This window comes from Ostrinia furnacalis, unplaced genomic scaffold, assembly GCF_004193835.3.
Source record: "Ostrinia furnacalis isolate ACB-3 unplaced genomic scaffold, ASM419383v2 OfSCF1132, whole genome shotgun sequence".
NCBI lineage: Eukaryota > Metazoa > Arthropoda > Insecta > Lepidoptera > Crambidae > Ostrinia > Ostrinia furnacalis.
Window position 1 is genome coordinate 1,465,520 of NW_021131371.1, and position 24,768 is coordinate 1,490,287.

General features: G+C 36.8%; 2 protein-coding genes across 2 annotated transcripts; one reads left to right on the top strand and one right to left on the bottom strand.

Annotated features, from left to right (window-relative positions):
• Positions 1–311: 311 nt before the first annotated feature.
• sta (stubarista 40S ribosomal protein SA) lies at positions 312–6,094 on the bottom strand. Its single transcript, XM_028302563.1, has 7 exons — positions 5,987–6,094; positions 5,690–5,817; positions 5,244–5,477; positions 3,086–3,250; positions 2,490–2,651; positions 1,441–1,602; positions 312–451 (listed from the first exon to the last, which is right to left on the bottom strand). The coding sequence occupies exons 2-7, from the start codon at positions 5,786–5,788 to the stop codon at positions 347–349; spliced, it is 927 nt and encodes a 308-aa protein (XP_028158364.1). The 5' UTR covers positions 5,789–5,817; positions 5,987–6,094; the 3' UTR covers positions 312–346.
• A 282-nt stretch (positions 6,095–6,376) lies between these two features.
• drk (growth factor receptor-bound protein 2 drk) lies at positions 6,377–24,704 on the top strand. Its single transcript, XM_028302564.1, has 6 exons — positions 6,377–6,674; positions 6,755–6,852; positions 7,152–7,271; positions 12,383–12,548; positions 20,181–20,291; positions 23,024–24,704. Exons 1-6 carry the CDS (start codon positions 6,597–6,599, stop codon positions 23,084–23,086), a joined length of 636 nt encoding a protein of 211 aa, XP_028158365.1. The 5' UTR covers positions 6,377–6,596; the 3' UTR covers positions 23,087–24,704.
• The last annotated feature ends 64 nt before the right edge of the window (positions 24,705–24,768 follow it).

The window sequence follows — 24,768 nt, forward strand, 5'->3', positions numbered from 1 at the left end:
CGCATGTTCTAATTCTTACGAAACCAAAAAGCACTTTAGTCCCATTTTGAAAAGTATGCAACATAATTATTGTGTCCCCAGTAAAAAGAGCTTTATGTATTAGTGCGAAATGATCTGCGATGTTCTGGTTGGTACAGTAATTATTCACGTAACAAATCGTTCGATCGATCGTTCTATCAAAATGACCCTTGTGAAAACGGCTTTAGAACTGTTTTTCAATGGGACTACTTCCTGAACGTCAGCGAAGATTTCGCTGTAGACTGTCAAAATACGTGAATTAGGCCACAGGGTGTTCAAAAGAAACACGGTAATAGGTTTTAAAGTATATTAACTGTAAACGCGATGTTTACGACTGGGTCCAGTCTTGGGCGGAGCCTCCCCACGATGGCGTGGGCGCAGCGGGAGCGGCGGCGGGCGCGGGCGCGGCCGCGGTTCCCCACTCGTCTTGTACCTGAAGATAATAAACATTTTAGCATTTCGAAACATTTAATTTGAAATTGAACTGGTAATTAGATAAAATACAAAATGTTTGGAGACCGATAGACGACTATATGGACCCTAGTTGACACCACATCAATGTCTCAGAAGGGGTTCTTATATTAGTCTTGTATTTACTGTCCAAACTAACCACTGTGGCATCATTTTCATCAGACGTAATAATGTGCCATTTTGTAAAAAAAAATGTTATCGAATGTTATTCTGTACTGTCTATGTACCTACATTGATCCAAATTATTAGACATTCAATGATATACAGAATATTGCTAATAAAGTTATTCATTCAATGATAAATCATTTGGATTTTAAATTGAAAAAAGCTGAATGCTAAGTTGTGGGCTAATCCTAGATCCTGCATTCTTTCTTACATTTGAGTTTAGTAGAATTATCATCATTATTTCAGCCACAGGACGTCCACTGCTGAACATAGGCCTCTCCTATGATTCCCAGATTAACCAGCTGGTAGTGGCTTGCATCCAGCACCTTCCTGCTACCTTTGTCCACCTTGTTGAAGTCGAGTCATAAATGACTAACTAGCAGGATGTATATCCCAAAAGTTCTTCTTCTTTTTTGATGATGTTGGCAATACACATCGAGGTATACTTGATTTGTGCCATTTTCAAGTTTAAAGTGAGACGAGTTACAAAATGAGACCAAGTAATGATTTAATGAAGGATGATACCCCTTCCCACCTTTTGAGTCGCAGTAATGTTGTAGTGCTTTACTGAGACCTCATATGGACTACTTGAGAGAACCCGAAGAATCACGATGCACTGTTTTGTTTCATTTGCCCACACTCATGCACGTTCACGAACACTTAATGGTTAATAATCCACCATTGTTACACATTAATAGTCGCCCAAACACGAATTTTAGGAAATAAAACAACCGCTAACATGACGCTTAGTCCCGCCAAGAAGCCCACCCAAAAGTTATAACATACCTGAGTAGCCCAGTCTTCTTGAGCGGGCTGCGCGCCGAAGGCAGGCGCGGCGGCGGCGGCGGCGGGCGCGCCTTCCTCAGCCCACGAGGTCACCTGCTCCACCGTCTCGTTCCAGTCTTCGTGCACCGGCGCGGGCACCTCGGGCTTGGCAGCCACGACGGCCTGGAAGTTAAAGACATTGTGAGCAAAGTTGTACTTAGTTAGGGATGAGAGCATAATTTTTGCTGCTGCTGGATAGGCGATTTTGAGTTAGAGAATAGCAATACTTTTTAGTCTACCTAAACCTGTGCACTACTGTGAGAAAACTTCACCCTAGTGAGAAATTAAACAACAAAATTTTGCCTAGCATATCCCTAGCTAGGTGTTGGCACTAATGCTGGATTTCTATATTCAATCCTAATCCAAATTATACGGATTTGGATTGTCAACTGGCAAATTTTAATATGTTTTTGGCCAAAATAACTGCGGTTTTTGATGTTTTTACATTTTTATATTGTGTATAAGACTATTTAAACAATATTAAAGTGTAAATGCATCGAAAATTTTGGAAATATAATCTAAAACTGAATTCAATTTGACAGTTGTAATCCGGATTTGGACAAGGATTGAATATGGGAATCGGGCGTAAGACATGTATGCATTACAGCTGCCAATTTCAAAAATTCAAAATCATGGGAACTTGGCATGGTGCGAATAAAAATAGTACCCATTCCAGCTGATTAGGGATGCAACTCAACCGTAGAATAAATACCAAATTGTCAGAAGATGGAAATCATCAGCACTATGGTATAGTATGGTTTGCAGAATATTACAACTACTTTAGCATCAACTTCAAATAATGTGTTACTTACTTGTTGCAACTTTGGAAGCGTGAAAGAAAACGTAATATTCAATCATATTCTTGATTTGTTTCTTTTACAAGTTTTAATTTGAAATGAACTATCATTTACAACATTCAAGATATAGCAAGGTATATAACATCACATCAGCGAATACATCGCTGGGTATAAGACAGCCCGCCTTACAAAGACTATAAAACCAGCACAAACCTGTTCCTTAGCCTGCTGTTCCTCCTTCTCGCTCTCCTCAGGGTCGCGGTAGAAGAACAGGTCCACGACCACGTCCCAGCGCTGGTCGCGCGCCAGGACTCCGCGCAGGCGCAGAACCTCGCGGGCCAGCAGCCACCACATCAGACCGATGGAGTGGGACGACTGGAAATATTTTAGAATAATTTAGTGACGTGCCAGAGACCAATTTTGTGACAAAAAAAACTGGGTGACAGATCTGTGAGAAGTGCCCAGTAGAAAATGTGAATTTATGATGTGACAAGCTTGGCTTGCATTAAAGTAAGCAAGCATTGCATGTCTGCATATTTATGGGATTTTTTTATAGATTAAATTTTATTAAACATTTTCAATATGAAAATTTTACTAGACATGACTACAAAAAGGAAAATGAAAATTATTTTTATTTGCAGAATGTAGAAATTAATCTTCAGTGCACAATAATGAAATAAACATGAAACTTTAATTAATGCCATGTGGCATTTTTAAGTGAGTCTAAGGTTTTTTGCTATGTCAAGGCCTATGTATATATAGTTTTAAATTTAATAATACATAATTACAATAAAAAAATATCAACATACCTTGGTGTTGCATGGGATGGCGATGTCAACAAATCTGAGGGGCGAGTCAGTGTTGCAGAAAGCAATCACAGGAATGTTGACGTAGGATGCCTCAGTGATGGGCTGGTGGTCCTGGGCGGGGTCCAGCACGATCAGAAGACGGGGCTCACGGAACGCAGCTTGGATCTGTTGAATGAAATTACTAGTGTTCAACACAATTTTTAAACAAAAGTACATAGTAAGTTGATAAATAGTTAATCAGACAAAACTTTAATCATGCTGCAATAAATTGCAGTCAGTGGTTCCTTAGTTATGTTTTTTTTTTTTTTTTTTTTTTTTTTCCCCTTTTTTTATCTGCAATCGACTTAGGTCATAATCAGATGTTTTGTCTTGCTTTTTTGTTTGTGTTCATGAGGAGGGGTATTCCAGTAAATTCTCTCCCTCGGTTTTTACTAATTCACGTAGCAATCTAGTCCAGCCTTCCAATATTCAGTCCAAGCCACTAGCATCTTTGGTCCAACTGTAATATTTGCCATCTTTTCAGTCTTGTGGTGGTCTTGTGGGTTTGTTCCACAATTTCTCTAGCAAGTTGGTTTGTGTGATGTTTTAGCCTTTCCTTATATTTGGTACAGTATTTGCTCACCTCCTCCCTGACTGTCGGCATCTCCAAGTACTCGTGTATCTCTACATTTCTAGCGAACCATGGTGAATTTGAGATTGCCCTCAGTGTTTTATTCTGAAACCTTTGGAGGATTTCAAGGTTGGAATTACTGGCAGATCCCCAGAGTTGAATCCCATAAGTCCATATAGGCTTTATTATGCATTTATAGACCAGCATTTTGTTGTTTAAACTGAGGGATGATTGTCTCCCAATCAGCCAGTAGAACTTCTTAAATTGTAAATCTGCTTCTTTTCTCTTTGTTTTTATATGGGTTGCCCAGGTTAACCTCCGGTCTAGATGGAGTCCCAGGTATCTTACACAATTTTCTGTAGGCAGTTGTTGCCCCCGTAACGTTACAGCTGGGCAGTCTCCTTTGCGGAGTGTGAACGTTATTTGTAGAGATTTAGTAACATTTGGCTTTATTCTCCACTTTTCCAGCCATTCGTCAATTTCATACAGGTGATTTTGTAGTTTTTCTGATGCCAAAGCCGGATCTTTATGACTTGCAAGACATGCGGTGTCATCTGCATATGTCGCTGTTACTACATCTGTATTGCATGGTANCACTTGACTTAAATGTTGAGCAAAGATCTCGGCTTTCTCTTTAGGAGTTTTGGCCCAAGCTCCCGACTGAGCTCTCAATGGTGGTACTGATTGTTGTGGTCTCTTGAACTGCTTTGTGAATTTCCATAAAGAGTAATCATCACACCTTTTAGCAGATAAAGATGACAGTTTCTGTTCAAATGTATAGTTCTCATTCTCTGTTATCATTTCCCTCAGTTCTTTAGCTGCTTTTTCATAGAGTCTTCTATCATACGAATGTCTGCTCAGCTGCCAGACTCTTCTAAGTCTTCTTTTCTCCACAAGTTTTTCTCGTATTTGCAGAGGTATGTTAGTAGTTTTACTTATGGTTTTCAATTGTGGTGTACATCGCCATGCAACTTCCTGTATTAGGTTGGTTATATAGAATGTTGCATCATCTATGTCAGCTTCAGTTTTTAATTTTATTTTCAATTCTGTTTCCGCCTCCAAATAATCGGCAAATAGCACCCAATCGGTTCTGTGGTTATAAAGTCTTGTCTGTGTTTCTCTGTATATTATTGTTCTGCTCAGGGTGCATATTATAGGCGAGTGATCAGAGGTTGTGTCCCAGCAGCTTTCAATGTCTAGATAGTTGTCGGAAAAGCCCTTTATGATGAAAAAGTCCAACAGATCAGGAATCTTAGTTATGTTTGTCATCATTTAAATAAATTTTGTCGAGTTTACTCTTTACTCACAATTTACAAAACACTAAATAACTTTCACTTTGACTATTGGCAATTAGGTTCTAAGTACTAAGTACAGCTACTAATTCATCTCCTGTATTCTATCTGTATAATCTGACGAACCAAAATAAACCTCCCTCTCAATAACTATTTCTAGCCTGTGCAGTTACTAGGAACTAAACAACATTGTGAGCGAATTTTACATGATGTTTACATCACTTTAGCTATAAGTATGAATTAAATCTTTATTTACCTGGTTAGTGAAAGCACCAGGGGTGAAGCGTCCAGCAATAGGTGTGGCGCCGGTGTGAGCCGCGAATTTGAGGACGGCACGCTGTCCGAATGGACGAGACGAAATGACGAACACGTCAGCTGGGTTCTCAATAGCGACCACGGCGCGGGCAGCAAGCACCAGCTTCTCCCACGTACGGCGGAGGTTGATCACGTGGGTGCCGTCTGCGCGGCGCTTGTACACGTAGGTCTCCATCTAGAGTAAATGCAGTGGTTAGAAAACGTAATAAACAGGAGCATGATCCGAGATTTTGGAATTGTATCAGTTGGGAGAATGCGATCGTCATTATTATCAGACGAAAATGGAACGGATTCTTGTCTCATCATGTTTTTATTTAGGTTAAAGTAAACTTAGCAAACAGGTAAAGTTTTCGATTTTTGAGGTTATGTTTTCATATGAACACGTACCTGGAAGTTGACATTTTCAGACCCAAGGTGGGTCGTGGCAGCCAACATCTTGGTGACATCCTCCTCATTGAGGGCCAATATGTCTAAACCTCCCGACATCGTTGCGTTTATTTGAGTTACGACTAAACCTGAAACAACAAACCAGCCGGTGAAACACAAGTCTCAGAATCACTGAAATCACAAATATACACTTTTTACGCCACCGTGTCTTGGGTATTACACATTTTACTTTGAAAACCAAAAATTTATTGAGAGATTATTGTTAAATTTCACGATTTTTTAAATATTGAAACTTACGCGTGTAATGCCACTGGGAGCGAAATGGACTGAAAGAACTGTCAAACTTGACACTTCAAGTCAACCTATAAATTTAATTTTTAATTTTAGTTTACGGCATTGAGTAATTCATTTTGAATATCGCCTTAAACAATATTCATGTATAATCGTAATAATCGTATCGTCAAGACACTAAAATTAAAAAGATACGGCATAATGTATGCGGTCTTGTCGCTTTAAAATTGATATCTTTCGAAATTAATCAAAATCAAGTGATTTTTACAAAATTATTAAAAGAGATATTATCTACTGTACGATCCCGATACGACTCAGAAGAAAAAATACGGTAAGCTTCTCATAAATGGTAGGAATTTATTTCTAAAATGGCAGCACTGAAGTTTTTTTTTTAGTAGTATTTCTGTGAAGTGGTGATGTGACTGATGTGTGGCCTGAATTTGAACGAAATATTTCTGAATTTGCGTTTGAAACAATAATTTTAATAATATTCTGTAAGACAATATATGCATTATGATTATTTTAATGCCATAATTATAAGTGATATCGATAGGTTGCATACTTTGTGAGTTATTTTGGTAATCGGTGACATTACAGTGAAGTGCCTAATTTGATCATGGAGGCTATAGCAAAACACGATTTCACAGCAACTGCTGATGATGAACTCAGTTTTAGGAAGAATCAGGTTCTAAAAGTAAGTTTTTCGTTATAAATATGATACAAACGTGTAAAATGCTCGTAAATCGGATCTTTCTAGAATTTTTGGTATTGCAGATACTTAACATGGAGGACGATATGAATTGGTACAGAGCTGAATTAGACGGCAAAGAAGGACTCATTCCTAGCAACTATATTCAAATGAAAAGCCACAAGTAAGTGCTACATTTTATAACTTGATCGGAGTTGGCTTCAGGTATCTTGTACAATTTGTATGTGAAAAACTCGAAATGATAGTTTGAAGAATAAATTTTGGTTATGTACCTACAAGTTCAGATCAAAAGTTTTTTATCAAATTTTGAGTAGACTTAATTTTCCATTCAATTATTAACTGAAGCTTAGTAACAGTAATGAGAGAAACTACTCTTGACTAAAGACTAATAGCCAGGAATATAAATTCTTAGTGGTATAGAATCTTATTAGTACATAGCTAATTGTAACATTATTTTCACAGTTGGTATTATGGAAGAATCACAAGAGCAGACGCAGAAAAACTCTTAGCTAATAAACCAGAAGGTGGTTTTTTGATTAGAATCAGTGAATCAAGCCCTGGAGACTTCTCACTGTCTGTGAAGTAAGTACTTGTTTCGCTGTTTATTTTTCATGTTTGTAATCCTAACTATTGTTGTACTACCTCTCTTTACTGCTCAATTGGTTTTGCCACAGATTTGATTATTTTGTCCTTTACTTTTTATACAGAATAAGCATGCTATTTGACCGCAATCACAGTTGATGCCAAGTCTCACTTAGCGTATAGGGTGGTGAATACTTGCCTGCAAAGTATTCCTATTGACTCTGCCAACTACTCTAGTCTTTATTGTGGTATTCAAAGTTGTGGTGTAATTTAGTTTTACTGTCATCTATTGAATTTTTAATTGCATTTAGTGAGTGTTATGGTCTTTCACCAAGCAAAGGCCTTATTTTTAGGTTACTTTGTTATTGATCTATTAACTTTCTTTGAAAGAATAATTCTCCACTTTGCTCTTAATAAGTTTTTATTTGTTGTTGATAATGAGGGCCAAAAGTTCCAAGCAATTCAGTTTTCTGTGTTATTTTGGTTTTCTTTTTTTTTTGCTTACCCACTTGCATTTAAGTATTCAGTGTAAAAAAAAAATCTAAATAAGATCTTCACACACCTTTTGGTAACATAGACAGAACTTTTTCAGACTGTAATATTTGACTAAATACTCTACCTCTGAAAATGTTCTGGCTCCTTAGTGGAATCGCTGCCACAAGATAAGTTGTAAATGTACAAGTTGCTGGTAATTCTGCTATAAAGATGTAGTCATGATTATAGTCAGTTGCTAATAGTACAGAGGATTCCATGTCCTAAAACTTTTAGGTAGTATTATGTTACCATTTTCACCTGGAACTTCCTTTCTGCCCATATTGTATAACTTCAGGATAAGTAGCATATAAAAGTAATTAAAACACACCCTGTAAAACTTACCGAAAGTCCAAAAAATCTTACTGCCAACCCTGCCACATTAGTAAATTTCTGAGTTCAATTTGAAAAATAGTCTTCTATATTGTTTTCACTGAGATCACGTTTTAGCCATGAGGCATGGTTTATTATGTAGGTATGATAGTGCTAAATTATGCAACCATTTAGGAAGACCTATTAACTTCAATTTCAGTCGAATTAAACTCAGAAGAAGAAATAGTTAATGTTGAGTTATCACTAGTCCAGACGTCTCTTCTGAATGTTAGATGTCATTTAATCTCAGGCATAACAGCGAGTTCGGGAATATCAGGAGAGACTTGGAAAGTCGTTCCTTAGATTACGTATGCGGCATCCACGGGAGTTACTTACATTAACATAAAAACGTGCCTTTGGGTGGTTCCGTCACATAGATCGAAGTATACGACAACTTTGTCGTTCAGTGTCAGTTGGGCGCTAAGTATTTTTTGACGTAAATGAAAGTTAACAATTGAATGTTAATTATTTAGTTTAGTCATTTGGAATATTTAGTTACCACCTACAAGTCAGATTATAACACGAAATTCAAAGTTAATTACGCAAGATAGTTATCATAAAATTAAAAATGCGGGAAATTGCTAATACCTACTAGGATTTATTTATTTTAATCTAACTGCATGCATTTAAGTATTTTATAATCGTATTCGTGCGGACACTATCCAATTTTTTACTGCCGCAATTATTTCGTGGTTCTCATTTACACACAATGCACAAACACTCATTTTGTCCCCTTTGTTTCCTCATTACCGCGGAGAGGCAATCTCTAACAAATACCCATGCAAGCGAAAGACAGTAAACAATTCTATTGGAAGTTAAATTGGTTGTTAATAAAAAAATAAGCTTCGCGCCTCGCCATCTGACTCACACGCAGCGTCCAACATTTCTTTTATTTGCGGGGAATGTCTCAGTGCTGTATTAGGTATTAGTCACTGTATTACGATAGAATAGAAGTTGGTTTAAATAAAGCTTTAATTTAATAATGAAGAATTGACAATGAAATTTTTTCTACCGCCATTTACCTACTCGTATCTTTTGAAAATCTTTTACCATCCTCTTTTAAAAACAAATTATGTTTCCAGCACATAAAAGTGCTTCCTATCAAATATTTATTTCTCTGTGATATTTTAAGTGAGATACTGTTATTTGAGGCTTAATATTTCATTGCATTGAGCGGAATTTCGTTTAAAACTATATGTATGAAAATATGCATAGACAAACGAGTTTGTTAAAAAGCTGTGTGATCTTGAAATCAGGGCGTTCCTCGTCCCACTTATTTGTGAATGAATTACGAACATTTGCGTTTCACCCAAATTTTTTTCACAGATCGTTAGCCAATGTTACAGTCATGACATACCGTCTAATAATTTGGAATGTGTAATAAATAAGCACCAATTTGTACCATCTTATTGGCAGTCAAAAAGGTTTTTTACTCATTTTTCATACGAGGTCAAACCAGTTCCTTAACCAAGTGTATGAATCAGCGACAGGCTGATTGTACTAGAACCAGTTTAAGACTTTTAGTCTATTTATAATTATTTGTTAGGACTTGGGCCTCATTCCTCACGTTACTTCAATATGGACTGATAACAGACTGAACTGACCCGCCAGCTATTGGAAAGTCATTCCGAACGCGGTATAAAATCTCGGAAGTTATTGCACTTTGAAAATGACTCGATGCATTCATTATCGTGTCTTGTGTAGTAGTTAGCATTATTTCTCTATGTAGGTAAGTTTGAGTATTTTTCTTATTAGAATATAAAAAAAAATATTTTCTAATTAGAGAACCATAATTATGATCAATGAAATAACTAATTCATCTCGTTAACAGCAAGCGAAAGCGAAACTAGTTTCCCAGTCACTTATAATTCCGCGTTTTTTGTAAAAGTAAGACCGCCAAATGCCCAGACTTATCGTTTGCGTATGAGAATCTTTCGGTTCACGTCTATTCTTATAGAACACAAACGTAACGATTACGACACGGTTTATCGTACGATTCGCTATTCTGGCAGCTCCATAACAAAGAGCCAGACAATAAGGCGATTCTGCTTCCACCGCGGGAATCTCACTCGAAACTTTTACTATGTGAACATCTGTTATTTTTCAACAAGATGGATATTTTTCGCTCGCCGTTTTTCTAAACGAAAGCTATTCTCGGTTGCAGTAGAAGTCTGAAATAATTACAACTTTTTACTAGCCTTCCATTTCATATTCTACAGTAAAATATTGTAGTTGACATATTTCTTGTAGAGTTACTCGTTCATACATACAACTGTGATAAAGTCGATATTTCTCCTAGTACACATAACACACAATTAAGTAATTAACCTACAAGATAAGGTAGCACTTTTAATTTAATGCGTATCCACTGTGGGAATTCTTTTGTATTGCAAACTCTTTCCATGAACTAAGAATTCGATTATAATAAACATTAAATTGTTGAAAGAAAATCTAGCCACTACGTCTAGTAGCGTAAACTCTATTTCCTGGTTTGTTTTGGATACTGTATTAATCATTGTACAGCTGGTAATTACCAATTAATTATTACTGTAATTGTCCGCACGGGGTTTCCACCCGAATATTTAAGATGTAGTAAGGGAAAAGGGTGGATGACTCATCAATTCGGTATTTGGTCCGGTTTGTTGACGATCCGCTGTCGTTTGACGTCACCCAAATATAGTCGATGGTCGTCTGACCTGATATCGCGTGATCTACGTAAGTGCAATACAAACACGACCGCGAGTCGCGACCCTCTCAGTCAATTGAATGTTAACCAATTTATACAAAACGTACTCCGGCTATAATGAATATCGTCTACCTACAGTCTTACAGTATGGAAACATCAAATAATTCTTGTAGTACACTCATATCTTCCATCTACCAACCGGGCAACATGGAAAGCATTGGGGGAGACCTATGTTCAGCAGTGGACGTCCTATGGCTGAGATGATGATGGTGATGATGACTCATATCTTCGGGAATACTTAGATAATGTTTGTTTCATATTACATACTCTCAAGTAAAGGAATCGAGATCTAGCACAGTCCCCGTATTTTGATACTGTCGATTTAGGTTATTCATAAATACCTTGGACTAAACATCTCGAAAATTATAGGAGGTAACTAAATCTCGGTTCTTTGGGTCAGAGGTCAGTTACCAAGCAACCTACTTGACTTTTAAGGCAAGCGCTTATTTTTGTTCGGAATGCGATCGTTCTGAAATATCATTATGCTTTTAAAATTACATCAATACTTCGTTAAATATTGATATTTTTAATTAATATAGGTACGAAGCAAGTAGATTCAGCGTTCCACATTTTATACACAAAAACAAAAATATTGAACGTAACATCATAAGTTACAATATTACGATGTTTTTATTAGATCATTTCTCTAATAGTTAGCTATTAGGTAATTAGTTTGTTGTTAGCAACAATAGATTATGATTCATACATGAGGCCCCAGTAAAATAATGTTACCTATTCTATTTTTACCGCAAGAAAACCGCAAAGGCGACTAACGCCATTTTCTACGGGGCTTCTTTCTAACGCTTTTTCATATTTTCTGCTATCTTTGACAGTCGTTTAAGTCAGCATCTCGACTCTGGACAAATACATAATGAAAATAGGAAAACGACATTAGAATTCCCACTACGAGAAAATTGATCGGCCAAGTCGCCACTACAAGGCCCAGCTAGAGTTTCGACCTTTGTGGTAGATTTTTTTTCATCTAGACTAGATGATTCAGCAAACCGACACAGTTTCCTACGATCAATCCTGCCTGTCCTCAAATTCCCTTGCGGATCTGACAGCGTTAATTAGATAATCTATTGATTGATTTATCTGAAATGCTAGCACACTACTGACAATACCCAACATTTATATTTTGAAATCAGCCTACAGGGTAGTCTTTTCGTGTATCCCCGTTATCCGCCAGTGCAGTGGGGGACAGGAGGACAATGGGCATACCGAATTTCCATAGGCATAGCATATCGCATAAACCATAATATTTTAGTAACATTTTTTTGGGTAGATAATTGTAAGAATTACTACTTCACATAGATACTATGAATTTTCTATTTTTTTATTCCCTATTCCAATCAGAATAATTTCGTTACTCTGCAAGATGTCTCTTCTAATGATGACCATTGAGAATGAGAATGCATACTGTAAGAACCCCCGTGTTCAGATACGTTCCTTCAATTTCCAGATGCCCAGACGGCGTCCAGCACTTCAAAGTGCTTAGGGATGCCTCAAGCAAATTCTTCCTCTGGGTGGTGAAGTTCAACTCCCTAAACGAGCTAGTTGACTACCACCGCACCGCATCAGTGAGCCGCCTCCAAGACGTCAAGTTGAGAGACGTCGTGCCCGAAGAAGTGAGTATCTCTCAAACTAAGCTGTAAATATGTATATTTTATAATACTTTGGTTTCCTACTAGGTATTATTGTAGCGCAGTTACACTATGCGCGAAATTGAGCGAATCAGATAGTGTAAACGCGCAGTTCATTTCTTTTTTGCCATGCGTCTCCCATACTTCCGTGCGCGTGTTCGCGCTTGTGTTCGATCTATAGTGTAGTGTAACTGCGCCATTATAGTCTTTGCGGACGATTCTAGTGGTTATGTTATTACATTTTAATTAAGATGTCAAGGTTTCCATAGGTTTTTACTTTTAGCTCATCTCACTACTCATGTAGTCATTTTTTAAGTAGTTTATAGGCCTAGGTTTAAAGAAAATTTGCTAAAATTGTAAATAGTTTTTCGTACCTACATAACGTTTAAATGCCTTTTGTCTTATGTCATAGTACCACCCTAAGTACATAGTAGTAATAATTGGCTAGTCATCAGGTTCCGCAACGCGTGTGGGTGGTTTATATCGTCGACGGGGCCATATTTTTTTACTGCTACATAAAATATATTTTAACATGATTTTTTACTTATCGCGTGTCGATCCAAAATCACACTGAGTCGGCAGGAACGACAATTAGGATGATGACGGGGCAAGTCGGCCTATGACTAGCTGACACGATGACCAGGTTAAGGTCGCCATTCGCTGGAAGCTGTTGCGTGCAAATGGCTTACAATTAGCCTTATAGTCATCAATTTTAGAAACAGACGTCCGTCAAGAAAACATTTTAAATCATGTTGAACCTGTATACAAGAGCTGTAAGTCTAGACAAGTGGCACTTTTTGATCGAATCGAAAATCGAATTAGTAGTAACTCCATACAAAAAAGGCCTTTCGACCATCTTTCGACATTACAACTGTCCCGTTTTGCCACATGTCTAGAGGGGCTGTAGATCTAAAACGACGTTGATATTGTTGTCATTCTGCTCTTATGAAGATAATTAAAACGACACCACAGTTACTTAATCGGATTCCAGAATAATGTCAGCTTAATTGGCGACAATGGTAGCCGCGGGTGTCAGTCCAATCTTGATCATTTAATCAATTAGGCCAGCTCCTTATTTATAGAGAGAGAAAGAGAAAAAGAACAGATAATATTCCTAAGATTAATACATTTTTATTTTAGTATGTGTTATGTGGTCAATACTTGCTCTGATTCACACGTAATTTATCGTTCGCGGAAACCGTCCAACTATTACAACATGTCTGAAATCATTCAGCCAAACTGGTATCAATGCTACGCTACAAACCCACCACTACTCGCGTGCCTTACGCGCATGTCGTAAACGTCATGAAACTAATCGCGTTTTACGTTGTTTTATGTAATAGCTTAGATACGTACCGTGTGTAAATCGTACGCCATTTCTGTACTAATTAAATGACTCAGTCATCCATTTTGCTGAGTTTATATTCCCAAGTCTTACACACGAGTGAAGCAGGCTGCGAAAAAAACGCATCTATCGTTAGCAGATAGAAAAATTCGCTTTAGTATAGACAGATAATATTTTTCGTTTATAGCTTCAATATAACATACTCCTTACAAACAAAACTGTTTATACTTCACCTAGAATTCTTAGACAAGTGGAAATAGAACAATCCTTGCATCTAACCACAACAGTGGTAGTGGTGAACTGTAATCGAATATCGTAAGATTCAAAGTCAGACAATCAATTGCCACAAATGTTCCATGTTTTAAACTGAAGGTTGGCATTTTCAATAGAAAATGAAGCAATCCAATTTTCTGACCTGCCTTCAAGGAACATGTTCTGAATTGCAGGATTCGGAATTTCCGCGTAGGTGCCTAGCCTAAAGAGTCTAGCTCTATCTATCTAGCTAGATCATATTTTGAATACATCAGTTTTTGGGCGCTTTTCTATTTAATTAATTGCAAATTGAAGTTTTTTTAGTTTGTCATTGGTTGGAAGTCCCCGATTCGTTCTTCTTCGATGGCCACCATATTTTAGCGCATAGCTCAGGGAATCCCCCTTTGTCATAGTGTTTCGAATCGTCGTTTTTGCTCTTGGAACGATGACAATCGATGAATTGAGCATTGTTTTAAGAGTGTTTTTATGTAAGTTAAAGCGTGCCAATGGTATTTACAAGCACTTGCGACGCTTCATCAAATAGTCCACGATAAACCTGTCGTGTTAATTTATTCTCATATGTTCGGTATAGGCCTACATTATATTCCAAAAATGATCCTTCTTTCCTGTGTAATGACGACATAAACGGGATAACGAAACAGCATTAACTTTTCAACTAATTAATAGTACAATTAATAATTATTTTCAACATGCTCGAATGTTATTTTACTGGGAAAAATCGTTTATAATGTACAGCTAAACTGAAAATACATCAAAGAAATTGAATAACGGCGTAAAACCGCAGCGAAGTTAGTTTTAAATCGGCCACATTTATTAATACGACATGCATGCTATGTGATATCTAACATGCATTTACGTCATTTGCTGGTGTTATTTTTTACTAGTACAGTATATTTTTATGCAACACTGTGCTATAAAGAAAATTAAATAATGATTCGTAACCTTGTGGAGCTGTGTTAAATAAAATATTGGGTTAAAGGTGACGTATGTATGATTCAAAACCTTCAATCATGCATGTCTCATTATTAAACGCGTGCGTTTTTAATCGTATTAAAAATTTTCGAATCGTTTGACACATAGGAAGGAAAATCATTGCAGAAAACTCGCCTTTAAAATAAACACAACCATGACAAATTGTAAATAGAAAAGTATCGCAATGGTAAACATACAGCGTTTACTATAAACCAATATTGTATGGAATGTTCGTTGCGTTGTCTGTCTAAATAGTATGGCGTGACCCTGATAAAGCTACAAAAATAACCCGGTCAGTCTTGTATTCCTATAAATCTGTAGTTACTCTAGTTTCAGAGCAAGAGCGTGTTTGTAATAACTAGCCTATACAGCGTTTACGTCTTTCTTGCTTGCCCTTAATTGCCAGTTAAGAGTAAACAATTAATAATCTTCCACTTTTATCGTCATTGCTAGCGTATATTGATCGAATCCAATTTACTCAAAGCATAAACAATCGATATACCTACTTACAAGTTTTCTGACGTCTATAGCTAAGTTGATACAATATTTTTCGCGTCTGTGAGTTATTCGTAACAATCGAAGCGTAAAAAAGTAAAAACTCGATTATGAATTGAACCGTTCTAGCAGAAATAAACCTAATAATGTTTATATCATAAGGTGAACCTGAATCAGTTTTGATTGCACGATAGAATTTATATCGCAATGCAAATCATGATAAACTTATAGAAAAACAAGAATGAATAACTGACTATCACTGAGTGTGTTAATATGCGTCACCAATTTCCCTATTATGAATATGCGTGATAAAGTCACACGCGTCATAGACATACGTTGATACGTGGGTATTCTGGTTTGACACTATTGACTGGTTTAATATTAAACGTAAACATTTGATCATACATAAAATAAAACGAGAGAGTACTGATTGTAACTTTTTACATGACGTCATGTCCTGTTGGAAAAATATTTCACTACATACACATACCTATTTAAAAAGAACATTATTATTCAAGTAGGACATATTTTATACTTAGGCTGGGTTGCACCATCTTAATTGAACTTTAACAAATTAATGTCAAAAATCTGTCAAACTCCATACAAAAAACAGCACCGGTTTTCATTATAGCTACGGTTAAAGTTAGGTGGTGCAACTCAGCCTTAGTTTAAGGTCAAAGCCCGGTCAGAATCTAGTCACTAATACAATTTTAATTTACTAATAATATCAGTCTTTAGTATCCGATCGAAACTAGTTTTACGACCGAAACCGAAAACGAATTTCGGCAACAGTGTCTATTTCGGCTGAAACCGAAACTTCCTTACAAGGCTCATATTTTGAGGGAAAAATAAAGAAAACGTTATTATAATCAGTCAGTCTTTATTGTTTTCTCTTTAAATTGCATTAAAATTGAACTTATAAAGCGCCTTTTTACTCTAAAAAAGAAAAAAAAGGATTTATAGTCTAGATTTTTTTAAATTACTCGCAATATTCAGGACATCTACATAACCCGTCCCATGGTCTGACCTTAATAATTTCTCAAAACAAAATTGGTAGTACGTAAGTTAGTATCTACTGTACTTGCCACTTGGTGATTAATACTAAAATAGTATTATATTATCTGTGCTAAAATGAACTTTGAAACTCTGAATCCATAATATTATCACCATGAAATGCACTATAGTCACAGTAGATAAATCAAACAGTACAGAAGCTTCATACAAACGCTCGAAATCAGACTCACGCACACAGACGCACGCTTTACATGAGCTCTAAGCGAACCTCGCAGTCCATCCGTCGCGAGTGTCGCGCGCGTTGTGTTTTTAATAATAATTTTATTGCATGCACTGTCCGCTGTATTTTTAAAAACATGCCACCAGTGTATTGCGTAGTATACGGCTGCTTGAACTCGGCATCTTCAAAACCAGAACTTTCATTTTTTCAACTTCGTAATAATTCTGAATTGTAAAAATGATTAAATATTACTTTTTAAATAAAGTGCTTACATCTAATTTTGTAATAGTTCTTTTTAAATTACGTAATTACGCTTTTTAATAATTTATGTGTTCTATTTGATAAAGTAATTTGTACTAATAGTACTTAATCAATTTATTCGATTATGTATTCGATCATTATAGAACCTAATTAACGTTTTGTTTTTTTGTTAACTACTTAGTAAATTAATTTATTCCATTAGGTATTTGATAAATAAAAAACCTAAATAAACGTTTGAATAAATAAGTAAGTAAGAACCTTATTAATTTTATAAAGATTAAGAGTGCCAACCCTAACACTCAGTTGAAGTGTAGGTATATAACTCGCCGAAAGGGCTAAGTTTCCGTACTGCTTTAGCTCATATATATACTGTGCTATAGTCATTACTAACTACCTAACTAATGTTTGTTTACGTATAGCATTTGCAAACCAAAAAAAATATATAGGTTAGATTAAACTTGATTTTTTTAATGTTTACTACCCGCTCTTTTATGTTATAACGACATAAAACGAGATAATACTTACCTAATTCAAAATAAATCACTCCAAAACTCGCCACCACAACAAAACAAATCTAACAGCAAACAAACAAGCGAGCGAATCATCTGCGCCGAACATGACCGATAACAGCGCGGAAACTCCCGAATGCACATTCGGTTTCGGTCGTAGTTTCGGCTAGTTTGCCGCCGAAAACGAAACTAAACCGAAACTCGTGTTTTTACCGAAACTCAACCGAAAACGAAACCGAAACCGAACATTCGGTCGGACACTATCAGTCTTCCTTCACTAAAAGGAAATTAAATATGTTTTCAGTAATTTAGAAGAATTAGGTTTTATCGTTATTATCATTATTTATGAGTCATTATACCAATACCCAATATTAGTGTTGTCCCTGTGAGTCATGGAACTAATCGATGTTTGTGGCCGTTATTAATGGGATAGACTCGTTTAGATCAATAAAATGAAAAACCGTGAAAGCCTAATCTACTCCATTTAATAAATCTACTTGTTATTCCGCCGCTCCCCGATGTCGCGAGGTTGTTAACATCGATCCTGTGTTGACGGCACATTGGCCAATTTTGCGAAACCATTACTAAATTAAATGCTTTAATTGGCATAAGGCCTATTGTTAACTCGGTTGTAAGTGTATCTATTGTAATTTAAAGTCCTTGACATCGTTCCTACATACAGACAAATATACATATTTATTACTGTAAAATTTTCGAGTTTCCTCGCGCTGACAATCATTTTACCTGTGTACCATTTAAGTCACCAATTTATCACTAGTATTATTATCATGTCATTCAATTTGTTTGTAATATTAATTTATAGTATTGTTGCACTATTCGATTTTCATGATTAATCATTGTTTTTCCCAAATTGAACTGTCAGTTACCGAAGGACTAAATTGGTAAGTAGACTTCACCGAAGATGGAAACCATACCTCAAAGTTAATAGTAGTTTAAGTTGCAGGATATCAATGGTTTACAAAAATAATCACAATAGTTTTCTTAAATTTAACCCACTGCTGAATTATTTCAATAATGTTGGTTACAATATTTGTTCTATTTTGCAAGATTTATGGCCTCCTGGCATAGTGATTAGCCTACCAGAATACTATGCCAGAGGTCCAGATTCGATTTCAATTGTCAAATTGTGTGCATGTTTGTTCTGTCTGAGAAACTTCAATGTACATAATAATAGTATGTATACATGTATTTACAAAAAAGTGTTTAAATGTCCGTACTACAAGCTTATTAGTTTGGGAATAGATGTCGCTGTGTTAAATGTCAATGATAATGTATTTATTTATATCAAGTGTACAGTCTAACGGCCAAAATTAATGTTCTGTCTATCCACAAATTGCCCTACACGAGATAGAAATTAAATTTGACAGAAAATAAACCTTATGTCATGTCAATAAATATCTAACTCTAGTAGTGTAAGGGCCGTTGTCCACCAAAGCGGAGACGAGGCCAGACGTGCGGAGACCAGCATCATAGTCTGCAGGCTATTTTTCCCAAACAAATTCTATTGGTTTCTTATAAGACGTCTATTCTCTTTCGACTCGTCTCCAATTTGGTGGAAAATAGGCCTAAGTCTGCTTTTCCACAAGTGACATGAAAGGAAAATAAGCGGCGAAAGGTAGCGAAGCTGTGAAACAAAACACAAGGCCTTCTTACAAAAAGTTAAAACTCACATTGAACACTAGTTTATATTGACATTTAGTATGGAGATGTCATTTTAAACCGACATGTTCAACGCGCGGTTAACTTTTTGGTAATAAGATAGTTTTTTCCACGGGTCGTCACCTATTTTGTTTGAACAACAACCTAAGCCGTTGGCTGCCTGTCCACAAGAACAGAGCGAGGTGGCGGAGCGCTGAACGAGGGAAAAATCCACCAATAGAATTGCATAAAATCTTTGTTCCTCTTTAGTAGTCAGGGAATTGCGAACTAGATTAAAATTCATACAAAAATGTGAAGCGGAGGGGGGAATCGGAAGCGGAGAATCTACTGCTGCGGAACCAATCGCTCGCCGCCAGCAGCGCTAACGACTCGTCGCGTGCTCGCAGTCCAGCTCTACTCTTGAAGAAACATGTCTGCATCTCCGCTCCGCATTTCTCTCTCCGCTCCACCTAGCTCCGCGTCTAAGGAATAGTCGCTCCGCTCTGAATTACTCCCTCTCTCCGCTCCGGTGGACAGGCAGCTTTACTAAAGCTGTACTGAGCGAGGTTAAGTAAATGAAGTATTATTCTATTTGTTTTGTCAAGAACAAAAACACGTCCCTCGCAAGGCAGCTTAGTTCTTGTGGCAAAGCAGCCTTAGGTTCGGTTTCCACCAAAGCGAAGAGAAGAGATGTGTTTGAATAACCATATATCTGAACCGAAGCTTCTTTGCTGGTTATTCATTGACATCTCTCGGTGGAAACCGGGCCTAAATCATTGACAGAACATTAATTTTGGCCGCTGATCGTGTCGATTCGAAAAAGTTTTAGAACTAAACTGTCCATTTTATGACTGTGTATACTTTTACAGATGCTGGTGCAAGCGCTATACGACTTCACGCCGCAGGAGGCCGGTGAGCTGGAGTTCAGGCGCGGTGACGTCATCACCGTCACCGACCGCTCCGATCAACATTGGTGGCAGGTGGGGATACTTTTCGTCTATATTTTTTTTTCTCTACATCCACTGCTGGACAAAGACTACCAAGGATTTCCACAGACTGGTCCTGCACTGCCCGCATCCAAGATCTTTCTGCGACCAATCCTATAATGTATGAAATACTAGCTGACCCGGCGAACTTTGTTCCGCCTTAATGGCAATAAATAACGGGATAAAAAGTATCCTATGTCCTTCTCCTGGCTCTAAACTACCTCCCTGTCAATTTTCAGCTAAATCGGTTCAGCCGTTCTTGAGTTATAAGCGAAGTAACTAACACGACTTTCTTTTATATATATAGATTAACATGTGGCATCTCTCGCCCAAAATCAGTAATTATAGGCGTCCCCAAATTGTCCATCAATAAATTTTCTTATCTTTTATAAACAATCTGTATTAATTTGCCAACTCAACTGAATATGAATTTCAAGCAAGAATAAACTAAAATTTTCTGTAGATTAAAAACCATTCATGTCTTTGGGTTCTTCTTTTAGAAAGGTTTTTAGTTAGCCTTGGAATAATTCTGTTCTTCATATAATAATTAATACCTTTGTATCTCACCACGATATCCAGGTATTGTTAAACGCTAGATTACTTGCAGCATAACAAAACCCGTTATTATGCTTGAGTATCTCTGCTCCATCTTGATGGAAAGCGTCCCACGCTGCATTTACCAAGACGCGGTTTCCAAGTCTATGTAGGTACATATTCCCGCTTTTCAATTTGACCAATCCAGGTCTAATCTCCTAATGGAACTTAGGACTGATTTTTCAATCGCTGGTTAACTTTTGTTACTGAACTGAAGAATAAGTTTGGCACATTGACAGTTTCAGTATGGGAAATATGTCAAAATGACAACAATTTTATTCTTCAGTTAAAAGTTATCCAAAGATGAAAAATCAGCCCTTAGTACTTTTTTTCCTGTGATGCGAATTTCGGCACGTGTGCGGATCAGTGGCCTAATTCACGTATTTTGACAGACAAGATCTCGCTGACGTTCAGAAGTCGTCCCATTGAAAACAGTTCTAAATCGGTATTCATAAGGGTCATATCGATAGAACGATTACTCGATAGGATCGCATTCAGCGATTTGTTGTCGTTGAAGTTTTATTACGTGAATGAGGCTACTGGTCTTTTTAATCAGTGGTGTGCATATTATAATGACTCTGCTAATAATAAAATGCGGGCAGTCCGCATGAGGACTAGATCCGCACGCGTGCAGAAATCCGCATCACAGGAAAAAGGCACTTAAGGGGTTCGCTGCTGTAAATAAAAATGAATAGTTATTATTGTTATTAAATAAAGATAAATACTTACTCGTCTGCGCCGAGGCCACCGGATAATTTTATTTAATCTCGGGCTTATCTTCCTCTAGTTAGAGTCAATAAACCGATAAAGAATAAACCGAGAAATCGTTGCTCCTATTTATCAGCTTAAAACCTATAAAAATTGTTGGAATAGAATATAGAAACAGTGTTCGTTTTAATATAATCATATTTTCAGTTCAAGTCCTTAAATATTGGACCAATAGCAATTACTGAAATTAGATCAATCATACCCCGCGAAGCTATGAGAAACTTCAGTATAATACCAATCTAATCGTCCATTAGAATCGGATATAGAAATATAAATTGACCTAGTCTAGTCTGTAACATTGCTCTAAATTGTGTGATGCAATCAGAATCGCTTTCTTAAATAAATAATGCATTAAGGAATTCACCTAACGCGGTCGGCTGCGTCATTTTAAATGGTTTACCAGAACTTTCCCTCCACGTTTGTAGGTCGTACCCATTCGTTTGGATTTTTCCCTACATTCCTACATACCATAGGTTGCAAGCCCGCATTAAGCAAACTTAGTTATGTCAGGTTCCCATAATTGTTTTTCATAAATGATTTCACAATCATACAGTCAACTTAATAGGAAAAAGTGTCGAATTTGCTCAGATGTTAGTAGAATTGAATCATTTTTACGTCATAAATATTATTCGCAGAATACTTATTCGATTTATTTTGATAATATAATATTTTAAACTATTATGTTGCATTTTTTACTATAAAATAGATATTGTTGCAATAAATCCCGTGAAGTGATAATTTTATTTTGATAATGTCTCAAAATTAGTTCATCTAGAATTCGCGATACCACTATTGCTCCACAGCAAGTTGTGAATTCACAGAAAATTTCTTTATCTGATTTATTCCACAGTACAGTACTGTTCTATGCCAAAATGGTCCATTACATACCGCTGATGCCACATAAATTGACGAAATCTATAATATAAATTTTGCATTTACCATAAAACCGGGAATTTTCTGGCATAATATGCGTCTAGTAGGGTGTAGGCTAAATCCACCATTTGGCTTTAGTAAATTGGAGTATTTCCTGCAGTAGATACCAAATGATCTAGCGATGTTTTTATAACCTCTCCAAGTAAGCTAAATATTATGCTTGTGATGCCTTGTCCAGGAGGGCGAATTCGCCGCGAATGTCTTCGCGCGAATACGAGGACTGCGTCTGCGAGGGAGGATTGCGTTTGGTGTTGTGGACGCAATGTATTGGCTGCTAGTATCTGGCCAACGCGCGTTGGATTTGCGGCGAATTCGCCCTCATGGAAAAGGCCTTAGGATTTGGGTTCACAGATCTAGAATTCTAGAACCAGCGCTGCAGCGTTTTCAAATCACGATGCTAATGTATTGACAATTTGACATGTTTGTTCCAGGGCGAGATTGCTCACCGGCGCGGTCTCTTCCCGGCGTCGTACGTGACGGCGTACCACTCATAGTGGGAGCCCGTCGCCCCGTGGGCATACGCCGCCTAGTGGGCGCCCGCCGCGGATCGACACCCATAACATTATACTACGCTCATATCACTACATTACTACGACGCTTAGTACGTAACGCGAGGAAACGTTATAGTTTTCTTAGTCTGTGTGTTGTTTGGTGAACGTTCCGTGCCCGCGGCCCTGCTGCCGAGTACGCCTCACGGTCCACGCCCGTTCTCCGTGTAATGTTCTGATACATGGTGCTTTGTTTTCTACAATCGATCACACGAATCTGAATTATTCTGTAATGCGAACCATGTGGCCGCTATGTTAGTCCGTATTAGTCGTGAGTAAAATGCCTTAATTTATGCAATAAAGAATTTTGGTAGTACAAAAATTTACTTCGTGCAGTGTTGCGTTTGGTGTTATGTGACGAATTTACTGTCTCCTTTATTATAATATGTAACCGTGACAATTTGCAGGACGAAACAGCAACGTTGTCCTTAATTACGTGCCAGAATGTTATTTGTAGTTTTTTGAAATATGTTTAGTAATATAAAAGTAATAAATAGGGATCAAATCAGTTCTATTACTGAAATTCCCCATGCATAGGTTTTTTATTGATGTGATTTTTAAAGTATGACCATTATTTATCCTATTTTATTAGTCTATAATGCTCATTTTTAAAATATTTACCATTTACGTGTTAGTTAAGTAATAGCTTTAAGTTCATTTTATACATTTCAACATTATTTTTTTATCATTGGTATTCAAAAGTATTTAATCTGGTACCATAGTCACGTAGGATGTAAAATGTAGCGTCCTTAAAGCTTAGCTCTCGTAGACTTAGGCCAGACGAATAGTTGCGTTACGCACAATTTTGTACTACAGATATTGAATGTTTTTGTGAAATTATTTTGGATACAACCATGTTTTGATAGAACGGATTATACAGCGAGGATTTAATATAATAATATGTATGTAAATGTAACATCGTGCTTTTATTATCGCTTTTGATGTGTTTATTTGATCATTTGTTACCGTTTTAGTGTTTTACCAATTAATGAGAAAGTAACGAATGTAATAAGAAATCTGCTAAAATTTTAACGTAAAATAATGATTAATGAATACATTATAGTATATGACGACGGTAGCGAGTAGTCTACTGGATATGTCTTACGTTCGAAGAGGTTTGTAAATCGTGGCACTCGGAATGTGTCATTGTACTTAGTTAGCGTTAACATTTAGTCAAGACTTGAGACGGATAAAACTTTGAGTGGTCGTTGATCCAATGTAGATATTTATTTTTGTTATTGTATTGTACCCAAAATTACTATATTTATCGAAACGTACGTGAATAGAATTTGAGTCTTAATGGTTCGGGATCGCTTCCTCTGTAGAGTCGAGGATGTCCCGAGCGGCTTGTTTTTGTATTTCCCCTTCAGCAAAGCATTTACTGTGTGTATTTATAGGATAAGCAATGCAAATCGTAACGCGCAAGTTGTGATCGGTCAACTGGTGAGAAATATATAGATATACAAATATAATACACCAATAAATTCGAAATATTGTCCATGAATTTGTGCTTCTCGCTGTAGTGACAAATAAGTGCATGAAGGCAAGTTTTAAGAAAAAGAAGTGCTATAATCTATAATAATCAAATATTTAAATAATTAAGTTATGATTCTCCAATATTGTGGAAG

What these genes read in the sequence shown, in the direction of transcription:
- drk (XM_028302564.1), top strand. Translation starts at nt 6,597, where the DNA reads ATGGAGGCTATAGCAAAACACGATTTCACAGCAACTGCTGATGATGAA. An exon ending in GACTTCTCACTGTCTGTGAA is followed by an intron (nt 7,272 to 12,382) that starts GTAAGTACTTGT and finishes TTCAATTTCCAG; the next exon opens with ATGCCCAGACGGCGTCCAGC. An exon ending in GAGACGTCGTGCCCGAAGAA is followed by an intron (nt 12,549 to 20,180) that starts GTGAGTATCTCT and finishes ATACTTTTACAG; the next exon opens with ATGCTGGTGCAAGCGCTATA.
- sta (XM_028302563.1), bottom strand. Translation starts at nt 5,788, where the DNA reads ATGTCGGGAGGTTTAGACATATTGGCCCTCAATGAGGAGGATGTCACC. An exon ending in CTGAAAATGTCAACTTCCAG is followed by an intron (nt 5,478 to 5,689) that starts GTACGTGTTCAT and finishes CATTTACTCTAG; the next exon opens with ATGGAGACCTACGTGTACAA. An exon ending in AACAGCAGGCTAAGGAACAG is followed by an intron (nt 1,603 to 2,489) that starts GTTTGTGCTGGT and finishes TTTAACTTCCAG; the next exon opens with GCCGTCGTGGCTGCCAAGCC.